General features: G+C 36.0%; 1 protein-coding gene across 1 annotated transcript; it reads right to left on the bottom strand.

Moving 5' to 3' along the window:
- Positions 1-3502: 3502 nt before the first annotated feature.
- LOC149821836 (WD repeat-containing protein VIP3-like) lies at positions 3503-20553 on the bottom strand. Its single transcript, XM_089980887.1, has 2 exons — positions 19943-20553; positions 3503-4277 (listed from the first exon to the last, which is right to left on the bottom strand). The coding sequence occupies exons 1-2, from the start codon at positions 20279-20281 to the stop codon at positions 3654-3656; spliced, it is 963 nt and encodes a 320-aa protein (XP_089837013.1). The 5' UTR covers positions 20282-20553; the 3' UTR covers positions 3503-3653.
- Positions 20554-21980: the final 1427 nt, after the last annotated feature.

Raw genomic sequence — 21980 nt, 5'->3', positions numbered from 1 at the left:
TGATAGCTGATTTTGCTTTAGGTAGAATATCGGTTGATCATTTAGCTTAAAAAAAGATTATTGTCAACTAACAATGCCTCAAATAAAAATATCGATAGAGATTTTGCTTTAAGGAATAATATTGTTATGCTTTAAGTAGAATATTGGTAGATCATTTAGCTTTAACAAGATTATGGCAACTGATTTTGCTTTAAAGAAGAATATCAATGCATGAATTTTGCTTTCAATAAAATATAGATCGATCATTTAACTTAAAAAATAGCATAAATTGATAATGCTTCGAACAAGAATATCAATAGTCGATTTTACTTTAAGAAAGAATGTTTTACTTCAAGTAGAACATCGGTAGATTAAAGAAGATTATCATTAACTGATAATGCTTCAAACAAGAATATCAACAATTAATTTTACTTTAAGAAAGAATAACGCTATGCTTTAAATAAAATATTAGTAAATCATTTAACTTAAAAGAAGACTATCGACAACTGATTTTTCTTTAAAGAAGATTACCGTCAACCGATAAAGCTTCAAATAAGAATGTTGATAGCTATCGTTCTGCTTTAGGTAGAATATTGACTGATCGTTTAGCTTCAAAGAAGATAATCAGTGGTATACTATTTTTGTTTTAAACAGAATATCGATAGATCATTTAGCTTTAAACAAGAATATTGATACATGATTTCTGCCTTAAATAGAATATTGATAGATTATTTAGCTTCAAAAAAGATTATCGATCAACCGATAATGTTTCAAACAAGAAAATGGATTGTCGATTTTGCATTATATTAGTAGATGATTTTTATTAGCAGTAACAGTTAAACGTAGACTGAAACATAAATTTGATATGTTTAAACTTGGTTTCATATCTATGTAACATTTGCACTTATAATTTTGTTTTCAGTATTCAAATAAAATAAATCACCTACATTCTCCGTCAATAATTATATTTATGCATACACTTGTGTCATATACCAAAAAGTCCTAAAGATTATTTGTATAAAAAATTAGTGTGAACGTCTTTGATTCTTGTGGAATCGTTGGAAACGTAGACTACCGATGAACTGAAAAGTACTTTTTTATATTTTAAGGGAGAAAAGTGTGAGATTAAACAATGACTTATTTTTAGATAATAAAACTGTATTTTGTAATTGAGAAAAGCACAGATCTAACACCGATTTGTTTTGACCAATCAAGTTTTTAGTCAGTAAAAAAGGTTAAATTTAAATTTTATTTTTATATTTTGACAAAAAAATACTTGATTATATTACAATTTATATGTTATTTAATTAGATAGAATATATAGCATTCTACACCTATAATCTAATAAGTCACAATATTAAGTATATAATGGATGCAATATCTGCTAGGGTATCCACCACCATAGGGGTGGCAATCGGGTCGGGTTGGTAGGTCAGAATACCTCAACACGAACACGACTCGTTTATTAAACGGGTCGAATGTGGCAAACACAAACACGACCCATTTATTAAACGGGTAACCCGACACGACACGGTTAACCCGTTTAATAAATGAGTCAAGTCGACACGACACGATTACATGACACGGTGACCCGTTTATTAAACGGGTTGACCCGATAACATAGACACGATAACCGACCCGAGTAACCCGAGTAACACAATTAGAAACACAAAAAAAATACATATTATACTTTTTTTATGCAAATCTCAATATGAAATTGTACTACCAACATTAACATAAAACATCAGGTAAAGTCATAAACATAAAGACAACGTCAACATAATTGTCTTATAAGTTACAACCATACTACAAACATATATAACAAGTTGTCTTACAATCATCAAGATAATATAAATAATTAAACTTTTCTCAGTGCCTAACCCGTTTATTAAACGGGTCAAACAGGTTAGGCATACCCCTAACAAGAACACGACTAAACGGGTTAGGAGGGTTGACCCACGAACACGTTTAAGCCAAACCCTAACCTGGCTAAGAAGCGGGTTGGCGGGTCAGGCCAGATTTTGCCACCCCTACGCCACCACCACCTCCATTTAGCAACATCGCATCCATAGGACAAGAGCAAACTGCCAAGTGTGATCATATATCAATATCGCATATTGTGAAAGATGCAATGTGTTACTTTTGACAGAAAACACCAATCAACACCAGATGAAATGAGATGAAGGCGGACTAAGTTGAGGCTGACCATCGGAAATCTCTCAAGAGGCTCCAGCCCCATTATGGTCAGCAGCAGCACCACCATCCATGGCCCCTAAATTTGAGAGGCGGGTAACGGATTTCCGGTACCCCAAAGCAAAGAAAAAGGGAGAGAGTGCTGTTTTTTGCGACAATTTGGTCTAAGGTCCGGTTTGGTTGGTCATCATGTCTCATGAACAAGGATCTATTGAAAGCTTGGTCGCAAATGTTTTTTATTTTTAGGGGAAACAAACTTAATTTTTATTAGAAACAAAAATCAGAAAAAAAAAATCAAGACAATGAAGAATCAACCCCCAGCTTTACAAGAACAGCGCAACCAACGAAAAGGGGACAAATCCAATGTAGATCCGTCGCCAGCCACTTAAGAATGACCATATATGAAAATGCATTAGATAGGACATGGATGAACAATGAAGAAACAACTCCAACCCTGGAACCATCACCACACACGAAATACCATCTTCTTCCCTGAGATGGTAGAAGCGGATGGAGAAGGAGGTCTTCTAGCAAATGACTCTTGGCCAACTGAATTGTGTAGCTGCCGCCATGAAGCCAAGGACAGAGTTTGAAAAAGAAAGGGCAGTACCAAAGCAAGTGGGGTTGATTCAACAGCCGCACCACACAGGCAGCATAAGTTCACCAAGCAGAAGCTCCTCCTTGTCGCAAATGTTAATATTTTGAAAATACCGCATCAATACATACCCAAGAAAACATAAAAATTTCAACAATATCACGTGTTTTGAGAGCCGTCAGGCATTTACGATAGAATCGAAAATTTTAACAACTTTGTATGTTTCTACTTTTTTATGAATTATGATGCCATTTTTTTCTATCTTTATATATTTTATTGTTATATACCTAGAACAAAAAAATGTTAAATACATTGCAAGATTCGCCTTACACATACTTTTCTTGAGAACGATATTCTTCTCCGTCCATCAATCTTGGAACAGTCACTCACTAATTTTCTTCTCAAAAGTTCAAAGAGGTAGTTGAATTTTTATTGGATCAAGGTCAACATTTTCTTTTCTTGATAGTCCAAGGGAAAACAAAAACCCATCACCAACCACACATTGACCGACCCTCCAATTAGTTAAACCCTCGAGCTCCCCCTGTCCATCGAGGAGTACACCAAGCTTCGACCTTGCAGCAAGGGATACCAGCCGTGGGTTTCAAACTTGTGACGTTCCGTCAACTTTGGTGACATTCACAAGTCACCCTTACGGCTCAACCAGATGAGTGAAGCCCTTGTTGGCAATCAAGGTCAAACTTGGCAAGCTTAATTAAACAAGCGTCCAAACTCAGCTCCTTATAATGCTTTTTGAAACTCTTTCAAGGCTAAAAAAGAAAGCTCACTCTTTGTCCCACTCATCTGAAAGTCTTCAACTAATCAGCAAGTATCTTAAGAATCTAAACAATTTCTAAAGATCTCGGAATGGAAACAAAAATATACAAATTCATGAATAGTCATACAAGGATATGCTCTTGTCATCAGATACACTTGCCAGCCTGCCTGCACGCACACCGGTCCCACCTGGAGGTCGAAAAGCAACACCCCAGACCTGGTCCGTGTGGTTGGTCATCGTCTGTGTGGAAGCTCTCATAGACAAATCCCACAGCCGCACCGTCCTATCACTTGAGCCAGTAGCCACTGCTGCACCATCAGGGCTGGCATCAATGCTCAACACCCAACTTGCATGTCCTGACATGGCAGCGACAAGGCTTTTGCCCTCAGCGTCATACATGTGAACATGCATATCATCTGATGCAGAAAACAGCACCCGCGGGTCTACCGGAGAGAACACGAGTGACCGAACCGGCATGAAGTGACCTTCAAGATGGTGCATGAACTTTGCACGTGCCACATCAAACACAGAGATCACACCATCCATGGTGCTGCATGCGAGCCGTTTACCATCTGGACTCCAAGCAACAGAAAGCACAAACTTGCCACCACTCTTATCTGATTGTTTGCTTGCTTCTGGACGGGGGACTGCCAATGTGGCGATCAACTGCCAAGTAGAAGTATCCCATAGCTTCACTGTGGAACTACCTCCACCTGCAACAGCTAATGTTTCACCCTGAAAACAAGAATAACCACATGAGCTGAGACAAGCAATCGGATTTCCATAAAGTTTGGGCCCTCAGGGAAACACGGCTTGTAGAAGCATGCATTGTGTCCTACCATTCAACATAGTTAACCTTATGACACTCAAACCACCTCTATGTTGAGAATCATCTATTTCATGGATTAGAAAGGACAAGCCTACTCCTTAAATCATGAGTCGTGACTATAGAAGAAACTCTCCGCCAAAATTTCAAAGGTATGAATATGTGCAAAGGCATCATAAGTTCCAGAACTATATAAGCTGTGACAAAAATCATGAAAGTTTCTCAGGTCCATCTCATAAAGTTGTCCAACAGAAATCCTGAACACACACGCACACACACACAATGTCAACAACGAATTCACTCACAGAAGTTTGGGCAAAAACATCGTATTATAACTTTATCTCATCTGCCTTAACACGATGTAGCAACGATACATCACATTATTTTTTAAATGATTGTAAAAGTATTATCTAAGGACATCAATGTACTTAAGACATATACAACATTTCGCATGCAATCCCCAATTCATGCATGGAATGAGACTACGCATGACAATACATGATGTCTGCAAGTGTCCATTGACACACTACTCTGTTCATTACCGTGACATGTGAACACTTAACATCACATGCTGACATGCAGTTAAAGCATTTAAGGACATAACTGGAATACATAAAACTATATTCAAATAGAAGCATAGACTTGAACATATTGATAAAATGTGATTCAACGTCGGATCCAGATCCGTGCGTCTATCTTTCTTAGACTGTTCTCTTTATGTAATGGCATTTCCGTTATTTGAATGTATTTTAAACCCGTTGTTTTATTTGTTCATAATAAGAGAATTAGGGCATGCCATCTTATGCTTGGCTGCAGTTTTTTAGCATCTCCTCTCTCTCTCTCCTTCCTCTTATTTCTTGACTGCTGAATGCAAACTGTGGTAAATTCTTACATGGTATCAGAGCAGGATTCCGGTTTTCTTCCAAAAGGTATGCCCATTTAGATTGAATCTTGGCTTCTTCCGGTCCGAATCTTCCCTTTTCTTCTTTTCTCCTCCAATCTTTCTTTCTTCTCCTCTTTTTCTTCTATTATCTGTTATTTCTTTACTGACAGCTGGTTCTTCTTTGGTTATATTCACTCATTTTCATGATCTTCATTTTTTATGTCAATCTCAAACAAACAAAAAAAAGGGAGGTGAAACATTTTGACGTCAAAATAGTGATTGTTTTGCTTCTTTATCTTAATCTGAATATTTCTGGCTGTTATATATCCCAATCTGAAATTTCTGGGTTCATTTTTGTCCAGATTTAATTTATGGAAATCGTGATTGATTATCGTAAATCAGTTTTGATCTCTTTCCCATTATTTTCCATATTTCCAGCCAGCATATTCATATTAGCAGCATCTTTTTGTGAACATCAGGTCTGGTGCAGGAATCGGACTGAGTCCGGAACGGTGCCTTTAAAAAAAGGGGCATGTTTTATATTTATGTCATATTTCCTGCATTTTGCCTAATCTGCTGCATAACTGCTCTTGGCTGAATTTTTATTATGTTCTTTTTATCCTCTTCTTATCTTTTCATCTATTTTTAATGGATTCCTCTACCTATGTTGGTCTCTCTTCAAATTTTTTGAGTAAGCTTCTTTCCGAAAATCTTAATCATTCTAATTTTCTGACCTGGAAGAAACAAATTGTTCCTTTTACAATGAGCCAAGATCTGTTTGGGCATTTGGATGGATAGATTCCGGTTCCACCACAGGAATCAAAGGATGATAAAGAAGATGCTTCGGTTAACCTTATTTTAAATCCTGAATTCACTGTATGGATGAAGCGCGATCAGGCATTAGTTGTATATATTACTTCTAATCCATCTCAGGAAGTATTGATATCTATTCCGGATGATTGTACTGCTAGACAATTATAGACCAGACTTGCGCAAACCTATTCTCAGATTTCAGAGACAAGGGTTTTATTTCTTAAAAGGGAGTTTCAGACTCTTAAAAAGGGTTCAATGTCAGTCATAGAATTTTTAAACAAAATGAAATCAGTTACATATCAGTTTGCTATTGTTGGATGTGTTGTTTCTAACAAGGAAAAAGTGAAGCAAACTCTCAATAGACTGGGTCCAGAATATCATGTTTTTTCCACTTCTTTATCGGTTCTACCTGTGTTACCAGCTTTGAGGATTTTCAAACTAAACTTACTCAGTATGAAATGAGCATAAAACATTTGACGGAAGGTAGTGAACATGCAGATACTCATAATGTTCTGACATCAGATATATCTCATGGTTTTGGACGTGGAAGTAGCAATCTTCAAAGTGGTAGAGGTCGAGGTCGAGGTCGCTTTGGTCAAAGAGGTCGTGGTATTCTCTCAACTCCTAGCATGCCAGGATTTTTCAATGTAGGAAATAAAAAAAGAATGCCTACATGTTTTCAGTGTAATAAGAAAGGACATGTGAAAGCTGACAATTGGTTTAATCCTCAAAACAAAGGAAAGAGTAATAAATCAGGGAACAAAAAAGAATCAGATGGACAGAGATCTTCTAGAGATATGCAACAACTTTGGTTTGCAGCTTTATCACAGATGAGTTTTAAGCAAAATGATCAAGGAGAATGGTATGTAGATTCTGGAGCAGCCACTCATGTCACTGGTAATGCTGGTAAGCTTTCGAATTTATCTTTTATTTCGGAAAAGGTAGTATAGTCACTGGAGATGGATCACATCATCACATTTCTCATGTTGGAAGTGCACAAACTCCTTTGTCTAGTACTTCTCTTAACCTATCCAATGTTCTTTTCGCTCCCAATATTAAAAAGAATATCGTTTATATATCTAAACTTGTTGATGGTACAAATTCTTCTATGTATGTTAAGGATCTTCAAACGAAAGAGACGTTCGTTGAAGGGGAGCGACGAGGAAACATGCACATCTTCAAGGAGGATCCAACTTCTCATTCTTCTTATACCTTAAAGTCACCTTTTTTTGAGCAAACATCTCAGAGTCTTAAGTCTTGTTATATAGATGTTTTTAGTCTTTCTCAATGTAATAAGCCAAATTTGTGGCAGAGTCGATTGGGTCATTGTAGTCATGGTTTTATTAAGAAACTTGTGTAAGAAAATTTGATTCTACAGTCTTGTCTTCATTCTGACTTAGATGTCAAAAAAGGTTCAAGCTATCAGTTACGTAAGAGTCATGTTCTTTCTTTTAATCTTGCTAATGAAAGAGCCTCAAAAGCTTCTGAAATTGTGTATTTTGATGTATGGGGCCAGCTCCTGTATGTTCTTCATCTAAAAATCGATATTATATTTTATTCATTGACAGTTATTCTTGTTTCACCTGAATATACTTCATGAAACACAAGGCCGAAGTTTTTATATTGTTTCAAGACTTTTGTGCCCTTGTCAAAAATCATCTCTTACAATGTTGTGCATTTACAATGTGATGGTGGAGGTGAATATTCTTCAAATGACTTTCTTGATTTTCTTCAAAATAACGGGATAAGTAGGTGTGTGCCATGTCCACATACTCCTCAATAGAATAAAGTGGTTGAACGAAAGCACCGACGTATCGTTGAAAGTGCCATGAGTATGCTTCATGATAGTAACATTTTATTAATCTTTGGATAGAAGCCTTTCATACCGCAGTACATCTGATTAATCATCTACCCATGGGAATTTTAGAAAACAAGTCTCAATATTTTACCCTTATTGGAAAACATCCTGATTATAATAACTTGTGCACCTTTGGTTGTATTTGTTATGTTCATATTGACAAATCTCGAAGGAATAAATTTCAGGATAAAACTGTGAAGTGCAGATTTGTTGGATATATTGATGATTATTAAGTATTGAATTGTTTGAGAGTGAAAAGAGATCTTGTCAGCCATCCTGTGAAGAATTGAATTCAAATGAACAATATCTCGAACCTTCTCACTCTTCAGAAAACGAAATGCCCAGAGAATTTCAAAGATTCTCTGGTCAAGTTTATGTCAAAAGGGCAAGAGATCATGTCATAGACAATGTTAAGGAGGATATGAGTCAATCTTCTTTGAGAAGATCGGAAAGGATGCGACATCCTATTCAAAGATGGGTCAACTATGATAACTTTTTCATGGATTTTCAGTTGTTCATGTCTCAAGTAGAGAAGCATGATAAACCTGTTAATTTTCATCAAGACATTAAATCGCATAAATGGATAGAGGCTACGAATGAGGAAATGGAAGCTCTTCGTGAATGTCAACCCCGAGAAATTGTTCCTAGACTTGAGAAGAAAAATGTTGTTGGGTGCCAATGGGTTTATAAGATTAAGTATAAACTTGATGGATGTATTGAAAGATATAAAGCAAGACTTGTGGCACGTGGTTTCACACAAGAATATAGGCAAAACTATGATGAAACTTTTAGTCTTGTTGTTAAGATGGGAACAATACAGGTTGTTATATCATTGGTTGTTGATTACGGTTGACAGTTAAGTCAGCTTGATGTAAAAAATGCCTTCTTGCATGAAGATTTGAAGGAGGAAGTCTTCATGGAGCAATCTTCTGGATATGTCGAAAGATAACCCAAGGATTATGACTGTAAACTAAAAAGAGCTCTTTATGGATTAAAGCAAGTCTCTCGTTCTTGGTTTGAGAGTTTTTCTCTCAAAATTCAAAACTATGGTTTTTAAGATGCTCTCTTGATCATTCTCTTTTTATTTTCAAGAATAAGGATGTTACTACATTATTACTTATATATGTTGATGACATAATTCTCACAGGCAATTCTAACAGTCATATACAGATTGTGAAGGAATTATTGATGCAAAATTTCAAGATGAAAGATCTTGGTGACTTAAGGTATTTTCTCGAGGTTGAGGTGGATAGAAGAGATGATGTTTTAACTCTTACTCAACATAAATATACTCTTTATCTTTTGAGCAAGGCAGAGATGTCAGATTGTAAGCCTCTAAGCACTTCTTGTATTCTGCATCAAAAGCTGAGCTCAAATGATGAAGACTTATATAGTGATCCGACCAAATATCGGAGTATTGTTGGAATGCTTCAGTATCTCACTTTTACCCGGCCAGACATCGTATATTCTGTTAATCAGGTTTCTCAATTCATGCATGAGCCAAAAACTGGTCATGTTGAAGTCGTAAAAAGAATTTTAAGAATTTTGAAAGGAACTATTGGTGATGGTCTTCTTTATCAAAGAAATTGGATTTACAACAATGGACATGAGATCATTACTTATACATATGCGAATTGGATTGGGGATTTGGATGAAAGGCGATCTGTTTCTAGATATTGTATATTCATTGAAAAAAAATTAGTGTTATGGAGTGGCAAAAAAAAAGAGCCATTGCTAGATCCAGTACTGAAGCTGGATATAAGTCTATGGCAGCTGGAACCGCTGAAGCTACATGGGTCAGACATCTTCTTGTTGATCTTGGAAAAGGAATCTCATAATCATTTCTGTTGTCTGATAATCCGAGTGCTATTAACATTGCTCATAATCCTATACGGTATGATCGTACAAAACATATTGAGATAGATCAACATTTAATCAGACAAAAAGTTGAAGACAAAGAGATTGAGCCTCGTCACATTCGTACATAAAGCCAAGTTGCAAATTTGTTCACCAAAGGCCTAACAAAGCATCAATTTTGGTTCTTAAAGAACAAGTTGTCCATGGTCCATGACCATGCACAACTTGAGGGAGGGTGATAAAATGTGATTCGACGTCATTAGATCTAGATCGAATCTAGATCCGTGCGTCTATCTTTCTTAGACGGTTCTCTTTATGTAATGGCATTTCCATTATTTGAATGTATTTTAAACCCATTATTTTATTTGTTCATAATAAGAGAATTAGGGCATGCCATCTTATGCTTGGCTGACGTTTTTTAGCATCTCCTCTCTCTCTCTCCTTCTTCCTCTTATTTCTTGAGAGCTGAATGCAAACTGTGGTAAATTCTTACACATATAACCTACAGCAAATAATTCTTATGGTTACTTATGGGACATGTATGAGTAGCTAAGTCTCATGGAGATGGCTCATGGGTCCAAACAATTTTTGTAAAAGTATCACCTCCCTGTGAATTGGGCTATAATTGCCATGCAAAGCAACATGCTTTTAACCCGCTTATAATGTGGTCTGAAAAATGTATGGACATGGCCTAGCTGTGGGCTTTCACAAAATGTGGTGGTTTTATTATTGTAAAGAGTGATAACCGCTCATGGTCTCCAGCACCATGTATTACAAAGGGGAAATATCATCCTATCTCCACAGGAAGAAGCCACCTCTATGAGTGAGAACATCTCACAACAATGGAGGACATTTGGGAATGTCAGCAAGTAGAAAGGTTGTTTTATTATCGTAAAGAGTGACAACCGTTCATGGTCCCTAGCACCATGTATTACAACGGTGCAATATCATCAGATCTCCACAAGAAGAAGCCACCTCTATGAGAGAACATTTCACAACAAAGGAGGACACATGGGAATGTCAGCAAGTAGAAACCTACCCACTGCAGGTCACAAGCATCAAAAAGGTCTTGTAATGTGCATCAAGTATCAAAAGGATATATACAATATAGCTACAATACTCTGAAGATAAACAAATACATGATTATAATCAGATTGAGGAAAAAATTTTGTTAACTTGAGACATCAATAAACCATTAGCAACAATTGGCGCAAAGACATTTATTGACAAAAAGAAGCTATGATAAATACAGAAATATTGTGCAAAAATAACAGAAAAAACAGTCATTTTAAGTCAACCCATGAAAAAGAAAAAGAAAACAGAAAAACAGTCTCAACTAAAGCAATCATGGAGCAATATTTGTCATACCCATACCCTACCTGCACGCGACTGGAGATCTAAAGTCACACCCTACATGCCTACACCAAAGAAATTTAAACCAGATTCATCACTCATCCTCATCCTAGCATTTGAACCAAGCCCAAACTGACTGCAAATCAACAAATTACACTGATAAAGCAAACCTTCTACAAATAGACGTTTTTACAAACTCTGCTCTCATTAAAGGCATGCAGGTTGTGTACTGGTGCATCTCAATAGAGGGTATGCTAAACCTAGTTACCCTGTTCATTTTGCACAATGAAAATACTTGTGTATGAATTACATGTGATGCACCCAGGTCCATTGTGTGACATGTATATAATAGTAAATATCATAATTGTGGTATAGGGCCCTTCAGTCAATCAGGACTCCTATATCAAAATCTCAACCCCTGAAAAATCTCCCAAGGTACAACTGAATATAATTATTTCTCTCACCCAGCAAAAGACTGATAAAGTCAAAATGAAGCCCAAAGCCAAGAATGATAGTCCACCAAGACAGAAATTTAATCCCAGGTTTTAACAGCTAAGTGAATATACTTTTTCTCCAGCCATTATCTTCATTGCACAAGGATTAAATTACAACCTTATTAAAAGTATTGAGTCATGTATCTCATGGCTAGTAATCACTTTTTTGTTAAATTTAGAGGCAAGCTGGGGATATCCCCAATGGGATTCCAACCATCTCATTAAACATAAGTGAAGTTTCATAGCATAGCAACCCTACTGGATACTATTAGCATCAAAATGGAATCAAACAATCAGGTCCTGAAAAAGGTCTAGCCCATGCATGAAGTGCTCATCGCATTATGAGCAATCATTAGATACAAGGCTGAAAGATTCAATAGATAAGTCTCAGCATTTTAATGAAAAAGGCTTGACATGAACATGACATTGTGGATGACTGGAAAAAATTGAGAGCACGAAAGATGTAATGAAACGAGGAGTGGAAAGAGATTTGGTGAAGAAATCCGCAAGTTGGTACTCCGATGTGACATATGGCAACTCAATAGTTCCTTTTAAATATTCATCGCGACAGTCCATCTCAATATGTTTAGTTCTTTCATAGAAAGTGTGATGACTTGCTATGTAGATTGCACTTTTGTTGTCGCAACATATCTTCGAGGATTTGGAGATGGAAACTCTCATATCTTGGAAAAGAACTCTGATACCATTTAAGAACATACAAGGCTTTTTTAAGTTTTAATTTTTTTTATTTAAATTAACCCCGGAGGAGGTTTCATGTAAACTTTTTCACCAAGTTCTCCATTTAAGAAGGCATTTTTAACATATAATTAAAAATGGGTCATTTTTTAATAGAAGCAATAACAATGAGAGTTAGAACACTAGTCATTTGTGTGACGAGAGCAAAGGTCTTCTCATAATCTATTTCATATTCTTGTGTGTACCCTTTGGCGACTAACCGTGTTTTATATCTTTCTAATGATTTATCACTTTTGGTTTTAACTTTAAACACTCATCTATATCCTATAGGTTTCTTGCTTAAAAGAAGATCAATTATTTCTCACTTTCCTAAGAGCATTAAGTTCTATTTTCATTGCTTCATTCCAATGAAGGTATTATTTGACATCATTATAATGAGATGGTTCATAATAAGAATGAAGAATTATTAATCATACTCTAAAGTTTAGAGAAAATGATATGATACGCATCTACTTGGAGCACTAGAGATTCGATTTGATCACCTAAGTTGGGATTCTTCTAAGGGTATGCTTTGAGGTAACTTGTCAAGGGCACATGGGTGATTACCTCCCCCTATCGAGTATACACATGCATACCATTTGATACATTTTTATTCAAACTTTCATGTTGAGGACTAGCTTCATCAACAATTGGATGATCAACACTAGAGTTATTGTCCAAAAAATCAAATACCTCAATAGAGTTAGATTCATGGCAATAGATCAAATAGAATGAATAATCAATTTTTTCTTTAGGTCCTTTGCTATCAAACCCATTTTTATTTTCATGAAAGGTGACATCTTTTGAAACATAGAGCTTGTTATCTATTGAGTCAAAACATCAGTACCCTTTTTTATTTTCACCATATCCCAAGAAAACACAATCATTGCTTTTGGAAATAGTTTATCATTTCTGTGAGTAAGCACATAACACTTACAACCAAAGGTTCTTAGTCTTTTAAAATCGAGAGTCATTTTAAAAAGTTTTTCAAATGAAGTGACATTTTATAATGAAGACAAAGGGGTTCTATTTATTAAGTAGATTGAAGTTAAAACAACTTCGACCAAAAAAAAATTTGGAATGTCCCTTTAGATTAAAAGAGTCTTAGTGGTTTCTATTATATATCTATGCTTTCTTTTCACTAACCCATTTTGTTGTGGAGTTCTAGGACAAGATCTTTGATGACAAATTATATTTTGTTTCAAGTAGCTTTGAAAATTATTTGACATGTACTCCCCTCCCGAATCTGATCTAAAAATAGATATGTTGCTAAGAAATTGATTTTTAATCATTGAATGAAATTCCTTAAAGTAAAAGAACATATTGGATTTTAGATTTAGAAAATAAATCCATGTGTATCTAGTAAAATCATCGATGAAAATAACATAATAGAGTAACCTCCTTTTGATATGACCAGTGAGGGACCCTATACATCTGAATGCACTAATTAAAAGGGTCGAGTAGAAATAAAAGTTTTATCAGGAAAGAGAATAGCTTTTATTTTTTCAAAAATGCAATCTTTACAAGGTATATCTTTTTCATTGCAAACATTTTCCAAAAAAGAAAATAGATACATCTTGGAAAAATTATGATGCTCAAGTCTCTTATGACAAGTATCAATACTTTTATCTTGTACATGATTACAAAATGACTTAGGTGGAAGGGATAAAAAATCCATAAAGTAAAGATCACCTCTCCTATGACCTTACCCAATCAGCTTCTCTGACTGGAGATCATGTACGGTGCAATCTTTAGATGAGAAAGAAATTTTACAACTATGATCTAAAATTTGAGAGACGGAAAAAAGATTTAAATTTAGCCTTAGAATAACCCTTATTTTTTAACAAGAAATTCTTGAGAATTTGAGTCAAGTGTTCCAATACTATTTATTTTTAAAGAAGTTCTGTCAGCCATTCAAACATAAGATGAAGAAGAATTAGTGAAAACTTCGGAGAGGGCATTCTCATGAGAGGTCGTATGGAAGGAAGCATTCGAGTCAAGAATCCACATACCTGGAGGAGATGAAGAAGATGCAATGGCGACACCAGACCTAGGAGATGATTTGAGAAGTTTTTGAAGTGCCTTCGATATTTGACTAAGTGTGTCTTTAATATCTCCTCTATTGTTGCTTGATTCTTCTTTTCTTGAGTGTGATTTCTCCAATGGAAACAACTTTGCCTTTAAGCTTTGGACATACCGGTTTAATGTGTTTTGGTTCATTACAATAATGGCAAATAGCACTCTTCCTATATCCATTATTATAGTTGGATCCACCATTATAGTTATTTTGTTTTACAAAGTGAGGGAACTTATAGGCCCTTACATTGGAACCCAGCCTGGTAACGGCCAAAACATCATCAGTATTATTTGTCATGCCAAGGCGAGTTTCTTCTTGACATACCTCAACAAGAGTATCTTCAAGAGGCATAGCCTTGGTTCTATGAAAAAGAAAACACCTCACTTGTTCAAATTCCAATCTTAGACCATAAAATAGTTGAAAAAAGTGTTCTCAATTTGTTCTCTTCTAATGTCAACATCTTTAGGAGCCACCCATTTTGACTCAAGAAGTACTAATTCATCCCAAAGAGGAGATAAAATACTAAAATAGTTCCGAACACACATGTCCCCTTGCTTAGTAAATCTAATATTGTCTTGACAAAAATATTGCCTAGCAAGATCATTTTGGGTATACATACGTTTAAGAAAGAACCAAGCTTCATCGGCTCTTCTAAATTTGGCGATGTTGGCACTTTATATCAACATTGTTCATAAACCATGCCAAAAATTTTGCATGGTTACTTCCCCAATCCTCTACCTTTATTTGATGTTCTTTGATGGATTTATTACGATCATCATCAACAAGAGTTTTCTCAACACTTTCTTCAACTTTGTTGAGCTTTAATGATTGTTCAAGAGTAGTACCCATCACAAAGCCCCAAAAGTTTCTTTCTTCTGAGATGATTTTTCATAGCCGAAGCCCCCATTAAGTAGTTGGATCCATTGAGTTTGAGGGAGAGCTTCACTCTTGATTCATGCTCCATGACAAAAAGGAGAGAAGTAAAGAGGAAGAGAAGGCAACACACCTTAGTCATGATCTTCAATCTCCACAAGCAAGTCTTTCAAGATCAAAAGGAACCCAATGGGCTCTGATACCATGTAATGAAATGATGGATCACAAGAAATATCCCATCACACACAATAATGAGGCCACTAATAGGCAACAATTCATAAAGTCACAAGGTGCATAAGCACAATAGCACATGAGAACATAAAATAAATAATATTATTTTATTGAAGAAATGCTCAAAGACAAAATTTAATTAGAGGGGACAAGGTCTCCTATTTATACAACAAAAGGGAGCTCCATAGAGCTGTTGGGAGCTCCCCAATGGTCATATTTGTGACCGTTGGAGAGGATCCCAACAGTCCTATTACCTGACCAGTTTGTCCATGGTTAAAAGATGAAAAAGTAGAAAAAAAAAAGAAAGAAAAGTCCCTAATGAACTCTACCAATTACATAGGACCAAAAAGACAAAAAATGCTCGAGGGTATGACTATATATATATATATATATATATATATATATATATATATATATATATATATATATATATATATATATATATATATATATATATTAACAAAAGAATCATTGACGCAGTTCCTTATTTAAGAGCAACTTTTGAACTCATCTTTTCCTTTTCTTTCTTCATTTTAACATTTATAAAATCCTTGTTTGATGGAATGTTTAATCAAAACTGTTCAAGTGTTCATTCATGAGGCTCATACGATCAGCCATTCTTCAGAACACCATTATTGTGGGATCCTTTGTTAGATGGAATGGTGATAAAGAATAGTTTATTCATGTGAATCATGCACTAAGTTGTCCTTTACAAGGTTGTAAGTATTGTATCGTTACTTGTATCGGTCAGGCCCAAAATAAGATACATATTTAATTGTATCATTAAAAATAGTAATTTTTTAATAACATTTTTTAAAAAATCAAAAAAATTAAATTATAAAAAATAAGAAAATCTTCTAAAAAACCATAACACATGAAACAATGTTGAATTGCACAAAATACAACCATAAACTCACATATGAAGCATTTCTATCTTTATGAGATAGATAAGACATCATCAAACATCAACTATCTCACAAAAACAATGCAAAAATATTAAATATTTTGCAATTAAGAACATGCCACAAGACTCATACTTTCATATTACATAAACAAAAATATTATGGCAATAGTTGCACTCGATTTTCAATCGGTTTTCACTCATTATTTGAGTGCCTCATTGCCATGTCAGATCATCTGATGTCATCTTTGTTGGAAAATGTAGAGCCTGATTTACCGTGATATCAATCCCTAATTTTCTTTTTTCGGATGGCAGTTTTGTAGTTTTACTTATAATAGAGATTTTTTTACCTTAACCCACTTCCTTCAGTGAAAAATTTGTGGAAATGCACTCTTACTTGAGCAAACCACAAACACACTCTCCCTCGTAAACGGATCGGCCCCCAAATCGCTCTCACGACTCCTAAGGTGCGTGGATACCCCTCTAATGGCCTCTACACAAATGAGAAAGTCGGTCCTCAAGAAGTCTTTACAACCCAAAAAATAAAATAAAAAAGTTTCAGCCATTTTTAAAGTATGTTGAAGGTGTATTGTATGATACACCCTATATCGTATGATACAGCCATACAGGGGTGTATCGTACGATATACCCGATATTGATAAGATACACACTCATATCGTGATACGAGTGGTGTATCGTATCATTGTTGCCTATAGTAACGACACGAAAATTACAACATTGGTCCTTTAAACACTTCATCTTTCAGCTCACGTTTTTTTCGTTTGTTATCTCTATAAAATCCTTGTTAGAGAGAATGTTTAATCAAAACTACTCGTGTGTGAGGATAATAAGATCAGCCATTGTTGCATCCATGTTACAAAACATCATAGCACATGCCATGTTTGTGGAATGCTTTAGTAGATGGAGCGAGTCAACAACTGCTTACTTTTGTGAAGCATCCACTGAGTTGTTTTTCCAATACTTTTCAACTCACCATATGGAATTCTTCACTGAACACAATTACCAACTGAAACTTTGTTGGACAGAATGTTCAATCAAAACTATTCATTTGTAAGGATAATAAGGTTACCCCTTTTTTTCCGAGAATAGACCAGTCATCGTTGTGCCCATGTTCTAGCACATCAATATTGCATGCCATGTTTGTGGAATCCTTCAGCAGTGGATGGAGTGGTCAACAAGATTTTTTTGTTTGTGAATCATCCACTAAGTTGTTTTTCCAATAATTTCCAACTCGCCATGTATTCCTCACTCAAATGCTAACTGAAATCAATCACTTTACTGGATTCTTGATGTTCACCCCAAGTGAGCAAATCAAGAATAGTTCAAATCCATCACCAACAATAGGAATGAAGGAGGTTGATGCAGGAGCAGAAAACCTCTTGGCATTTCTCTTGTCTTCTCTATATATCTCACAAGTCACAAGCACATTTTGTTTTGACAAGGTAGTAGGTTTGGCTTTATTTTGAAGCTCTATGAAGGATCCTAAGGGCTCTTTCTCCCAGACATGCTTAGAGCTGAAGGCTTTCTCTTTGATAAAACTAGGATAAACAGTTATAGATTTCCTATACAATGCTATCATTAGGCTATGTAGTCAAAAGCGCTAGGCAGTGCCTAGTCGGTAGACCCTTAAAAAGACTAGTCGAGGACTAGTCGGTACCCCAATTAAATATATAAAAAAAAGTACACAAAATATACATAAAAATATGTTTAATTCTTTTACTAATAAGATGATTTCATTACACAAGTACAAAATTACACATGCTTTCATAAAATATATTAATATACATATATATAATTGTACACACACACAAATATATATATTCAATTATTCATAACATATTCAGTATAATCAACAAAATATGCTTTCAACCTTTCATAGAAGCACAATAACACACATATAAATAACATATTACATAATTCATAATGCTAAACATGCTTTCAAGCTTTTATATCATAAACAAAGTAACACACACATATATAAAAAACATAATCAATTAAAATTAACTGTGCATGCTTTCAATGTTTCACACAAAAAATCCCAAAAGAAAAGTAGCACACACACATATATAAAAAACATAATCAATTAAAATTAATTGTGCATGCTTTCAATGTTTCACAGAAAAAATCCCAAAAGAAAAGTAGCACACACACGTATATAAATATAATAACTAAGCATGTTTTCATGGTTTCACAGAACAAATCACACACACACATATACATGTAATTATATATATAAAAAAATAACAATATATATACATGAATAATAAATAACTAAACTGCCCTCATGCCTAGACGGAGGCAGCTTAGTCGCTGACTAGGCGCCTTAGTTGGTGCCTAGTCAGCAAAATTGGTACCTTTTAAGGTACCCACCTGGAAATTGCAAAGCCTAGGTGTTTTACTTAGCCTAGTCGGGGCTTTTGACTACATAGTCAGTAGGGCTACCATCTCAAAGAATTGGATACTGGATACCCACTGTTTTTCCAGATTGCAACAGATTGACATGAGTTATAACATCTTTCCCTAATTAAATTTTTTAAGAGGTAAAGGCAAAAGGAGAATCATTCATAAGTTAAATTGTGGTTCATCTGCCCCATTTAGAACAGTATGAATATGAGTATAACCACAACATATATTTCTTCTCAATTCTTAAACACTCCCACCAAATTTTGTATAAAATTTCCATTTCATTTTTTCAAACCAAAATCGTCAAACTTTGTTTTTTCGTTGCAAACAAGCCATCACTCTTTCCCTCTAACAAGAAGCATATTTTCTCAACCAAGGAAAGTGACTTCTGATGGACAAGAAGCACACTTCCCATGAACTTGCCATGTCAACTAAAGCACGATTCCTTAGAGCTTTACCCATGTGCTTCTCAAGTGCATTTCCCTGTGGAGTACATTGGGTTGAAGTTTGTACAGGGTCAGTCAAAATAATTAAGCTCAAGATGTTCGAACAGGAGGTGTTTTTTAAAACCTTTTGTTCAAGGGTTCACTCCGCCCACAACCCAAACATCTCAAACAGAAATAAAAGGTGTATATGCATATAACTGTGGATCAACCATGGGATCAAACTCTAGCCCTCAATGCATATTTCGTCATTGCCCACTCTCACAGAAAAAGAAAAAGAAGATAGACTATTTCGACAAAAAGAGACCAGCATTAAAGTAGACTACATTACTCAAACCCTAGCTTGTAAATAAGGGGGGGAAAGAGATGCCTTTCCAATGTGAACAAAGCAAATAATGAATTCATTTACGCAATAACCAAACGGAACGTCAGGGGCACAATCACAGATTCAAAAAACAAGTAGATGAATCAACAAACAGACGAACAGATTCCCAAATCCGCACGTAACAAAGACCAATGGTTTCGAGAACTCGATTTGTTCTTTCAATTACAGGGAATTGGAAACCCTGAAGTTCCATAAAAAACTTATAATTGAGCGCAAATCTGGAAATTTCGAGAGGGGAAAGATTCACCTTGGGATCGAACTGCATGTTCCAGACTTCCGAAGGTGGCGCTTCGAGCGTCGCGATCGTCGAGTTGCTCTCGACGTCGAAGACGCGGATGAAGCTGTCCATGGAGGCGGAGGCGGCGACGGCACCTGAGGGGTGGGCGGAGACGGAGACGACGCCGAGGCAGTGACCCGTGCTCGTGGCCTCGCAGACGAGCTCGTCGGGGCGCCACAGCTTGACGGTCTCGTCGAGCGATCCGGTGAGGAGGAGGGCCGGCCGATCGTCGGTGGCCGGCACCCATGCGGCCGCCCAGATCGACTCCTCGTGGGCGTTCTCCACCGACTTCAACCCCGCCAGCTTCATCCCAAACAACCCTCCTCCGAAACCCTAAAAACCCGAGAGAATCACCAGAAACCCTAAAACCCTAACAACGTCTGCACAGACGGAGAGGCCTTAAACCCTAACGGAGCGTCGGCGGAGGGGCTGTGGGTAATGTCCGAAAAGGATTCTTAAAATTCCACGGACGTTTGAATCAAGGAAAACACACTCTGGTTTTTCAATTTCCACGGAATCTTGAAAAGAGGAAAATGATTTCTGGTTTTGCAGGCTTCTGTTACGGCAAACAGGAGCCTGCCGCCCAAGTTCCAAGTGCGATGAGTTGTACAGAACTAGAGTACGGATCTCATAGTTTGTCGTAGGATAGGTTTCATCCTGCGTTCAATCATAGCCGTCGAATCTACGGCTACGGCTAGGATTGATCCACATTTTTAACTTGATGTGTACGGATCCTAGCTCTAGGTCAAAGGATTGGATCTTTTCCTATAGAACTATGTCATAAGGATACTTAATACTTGAGAGGGTGTTTGATTGTGCATTCCACACATCGCAGGACGCCGCAGACGCACAAAACTGTTGGGACGAGGGGGTATGCCCCTGACTCCACCTCATTCCTCATCTCTCTCTCTCTCACCTGGCTGAGCGGCGACACGGATGGCAGTGGACCGGGGGAAAGCGGGGCCCCGCCTCGCCCCGTTTGGACTAGGGATGGAGGCGGGGATGAAGGTTAAAATTCATCCCTGTGCGGGGATGGATTGGCACGTTCCCCCGCCCCGCCCCGATAAGTGCACCACTACTCCTTCCAAGGTACGCTAAGACCTAAATGGGCCCAAAGGATCCTTTTATATGACTTTACATTTTTTAAACTAGGCTTAATAGCCCAATTACTCTTTTAAAATAAACACTAGGGTCATGTGTACCCAGCCCATTCAATATTGCTTTGTGAAAACGAGAACTCACCTATGAAGGCAAAACTATTTAAGTTTATGTGTAAACATGACTCATACAACAAATGGGCGTATTATTGCACCTCTTGAGTTTAGAAAGCCCGTACAGTAAAATCTTTCAAAAATCAACATGCTACACCATAATCACTCTTTTTATCAAAAATTGAAAATTGCCTAAGCCTTGATCATAATACTTATAAAAATTTAAAATCTTATCATTCAAAACAAGCAATTGCTCAAACAGATATTAAAATATGCATATGATCATAAATAAAATTTTAAATACTCATGCATGCATCATAAACATATCTAATATAAAAATTATAAGATTTTGATAGAATAACTTACGTTGATTTCTAATAGAATGAGGTAGAACAAAATAAAGCACTTGTGCTTTGATTTATTCCGGTAAAATTTATTATATTAGATTATGTTTTTCTATTGAATTTTGGGCAGTATTTGCCCTATAAAAATAAAGAAAGTTCTTTTTAAAGAATTACTAAAAATTTAAAAAATTTATTTAAAAATGATCTTAAAAATTTTATAGAGATTTTCAAAGAGTTTCCTCTGTAATAACTCAAACATTCCAAAAAGGGTTCAAACTTGAATTTGAGTTGTAAAAATTTGAACATGACTTTGCGTTACAAATATTTTTATAAAGGTTTTTCAAAAAAATTGACTCGAATATCTAAAAAGGATTTTGAAATTTTTTGAAAGAGTCTCCTTTATAGAAATTGATTTTTCTTGAAATATCGAGAAATTTTTATTCATAATTCCTA

Source organism: Nuphar pumila, chromosome 11 (genome assembly GCF_984573655.1).
Source record: "Nuphar pumila chromosome 11, dmNupPumi1.hap1.1, whole genome shotgun sequence".
In the NCBI taxonomy this organism is placed as follows: domain Eukaryota; kingdom Viridiplantae; phylum Streptophyta; class Magnoliopsida; order Nymphaeales; family Nymphaeaceae; genus Nuphar; species Nuphar pumila.
Note: the sequence above shows the minus strand (reverse complement) of the source record. Positions and strands in the feature narration are given on the sequence as shown.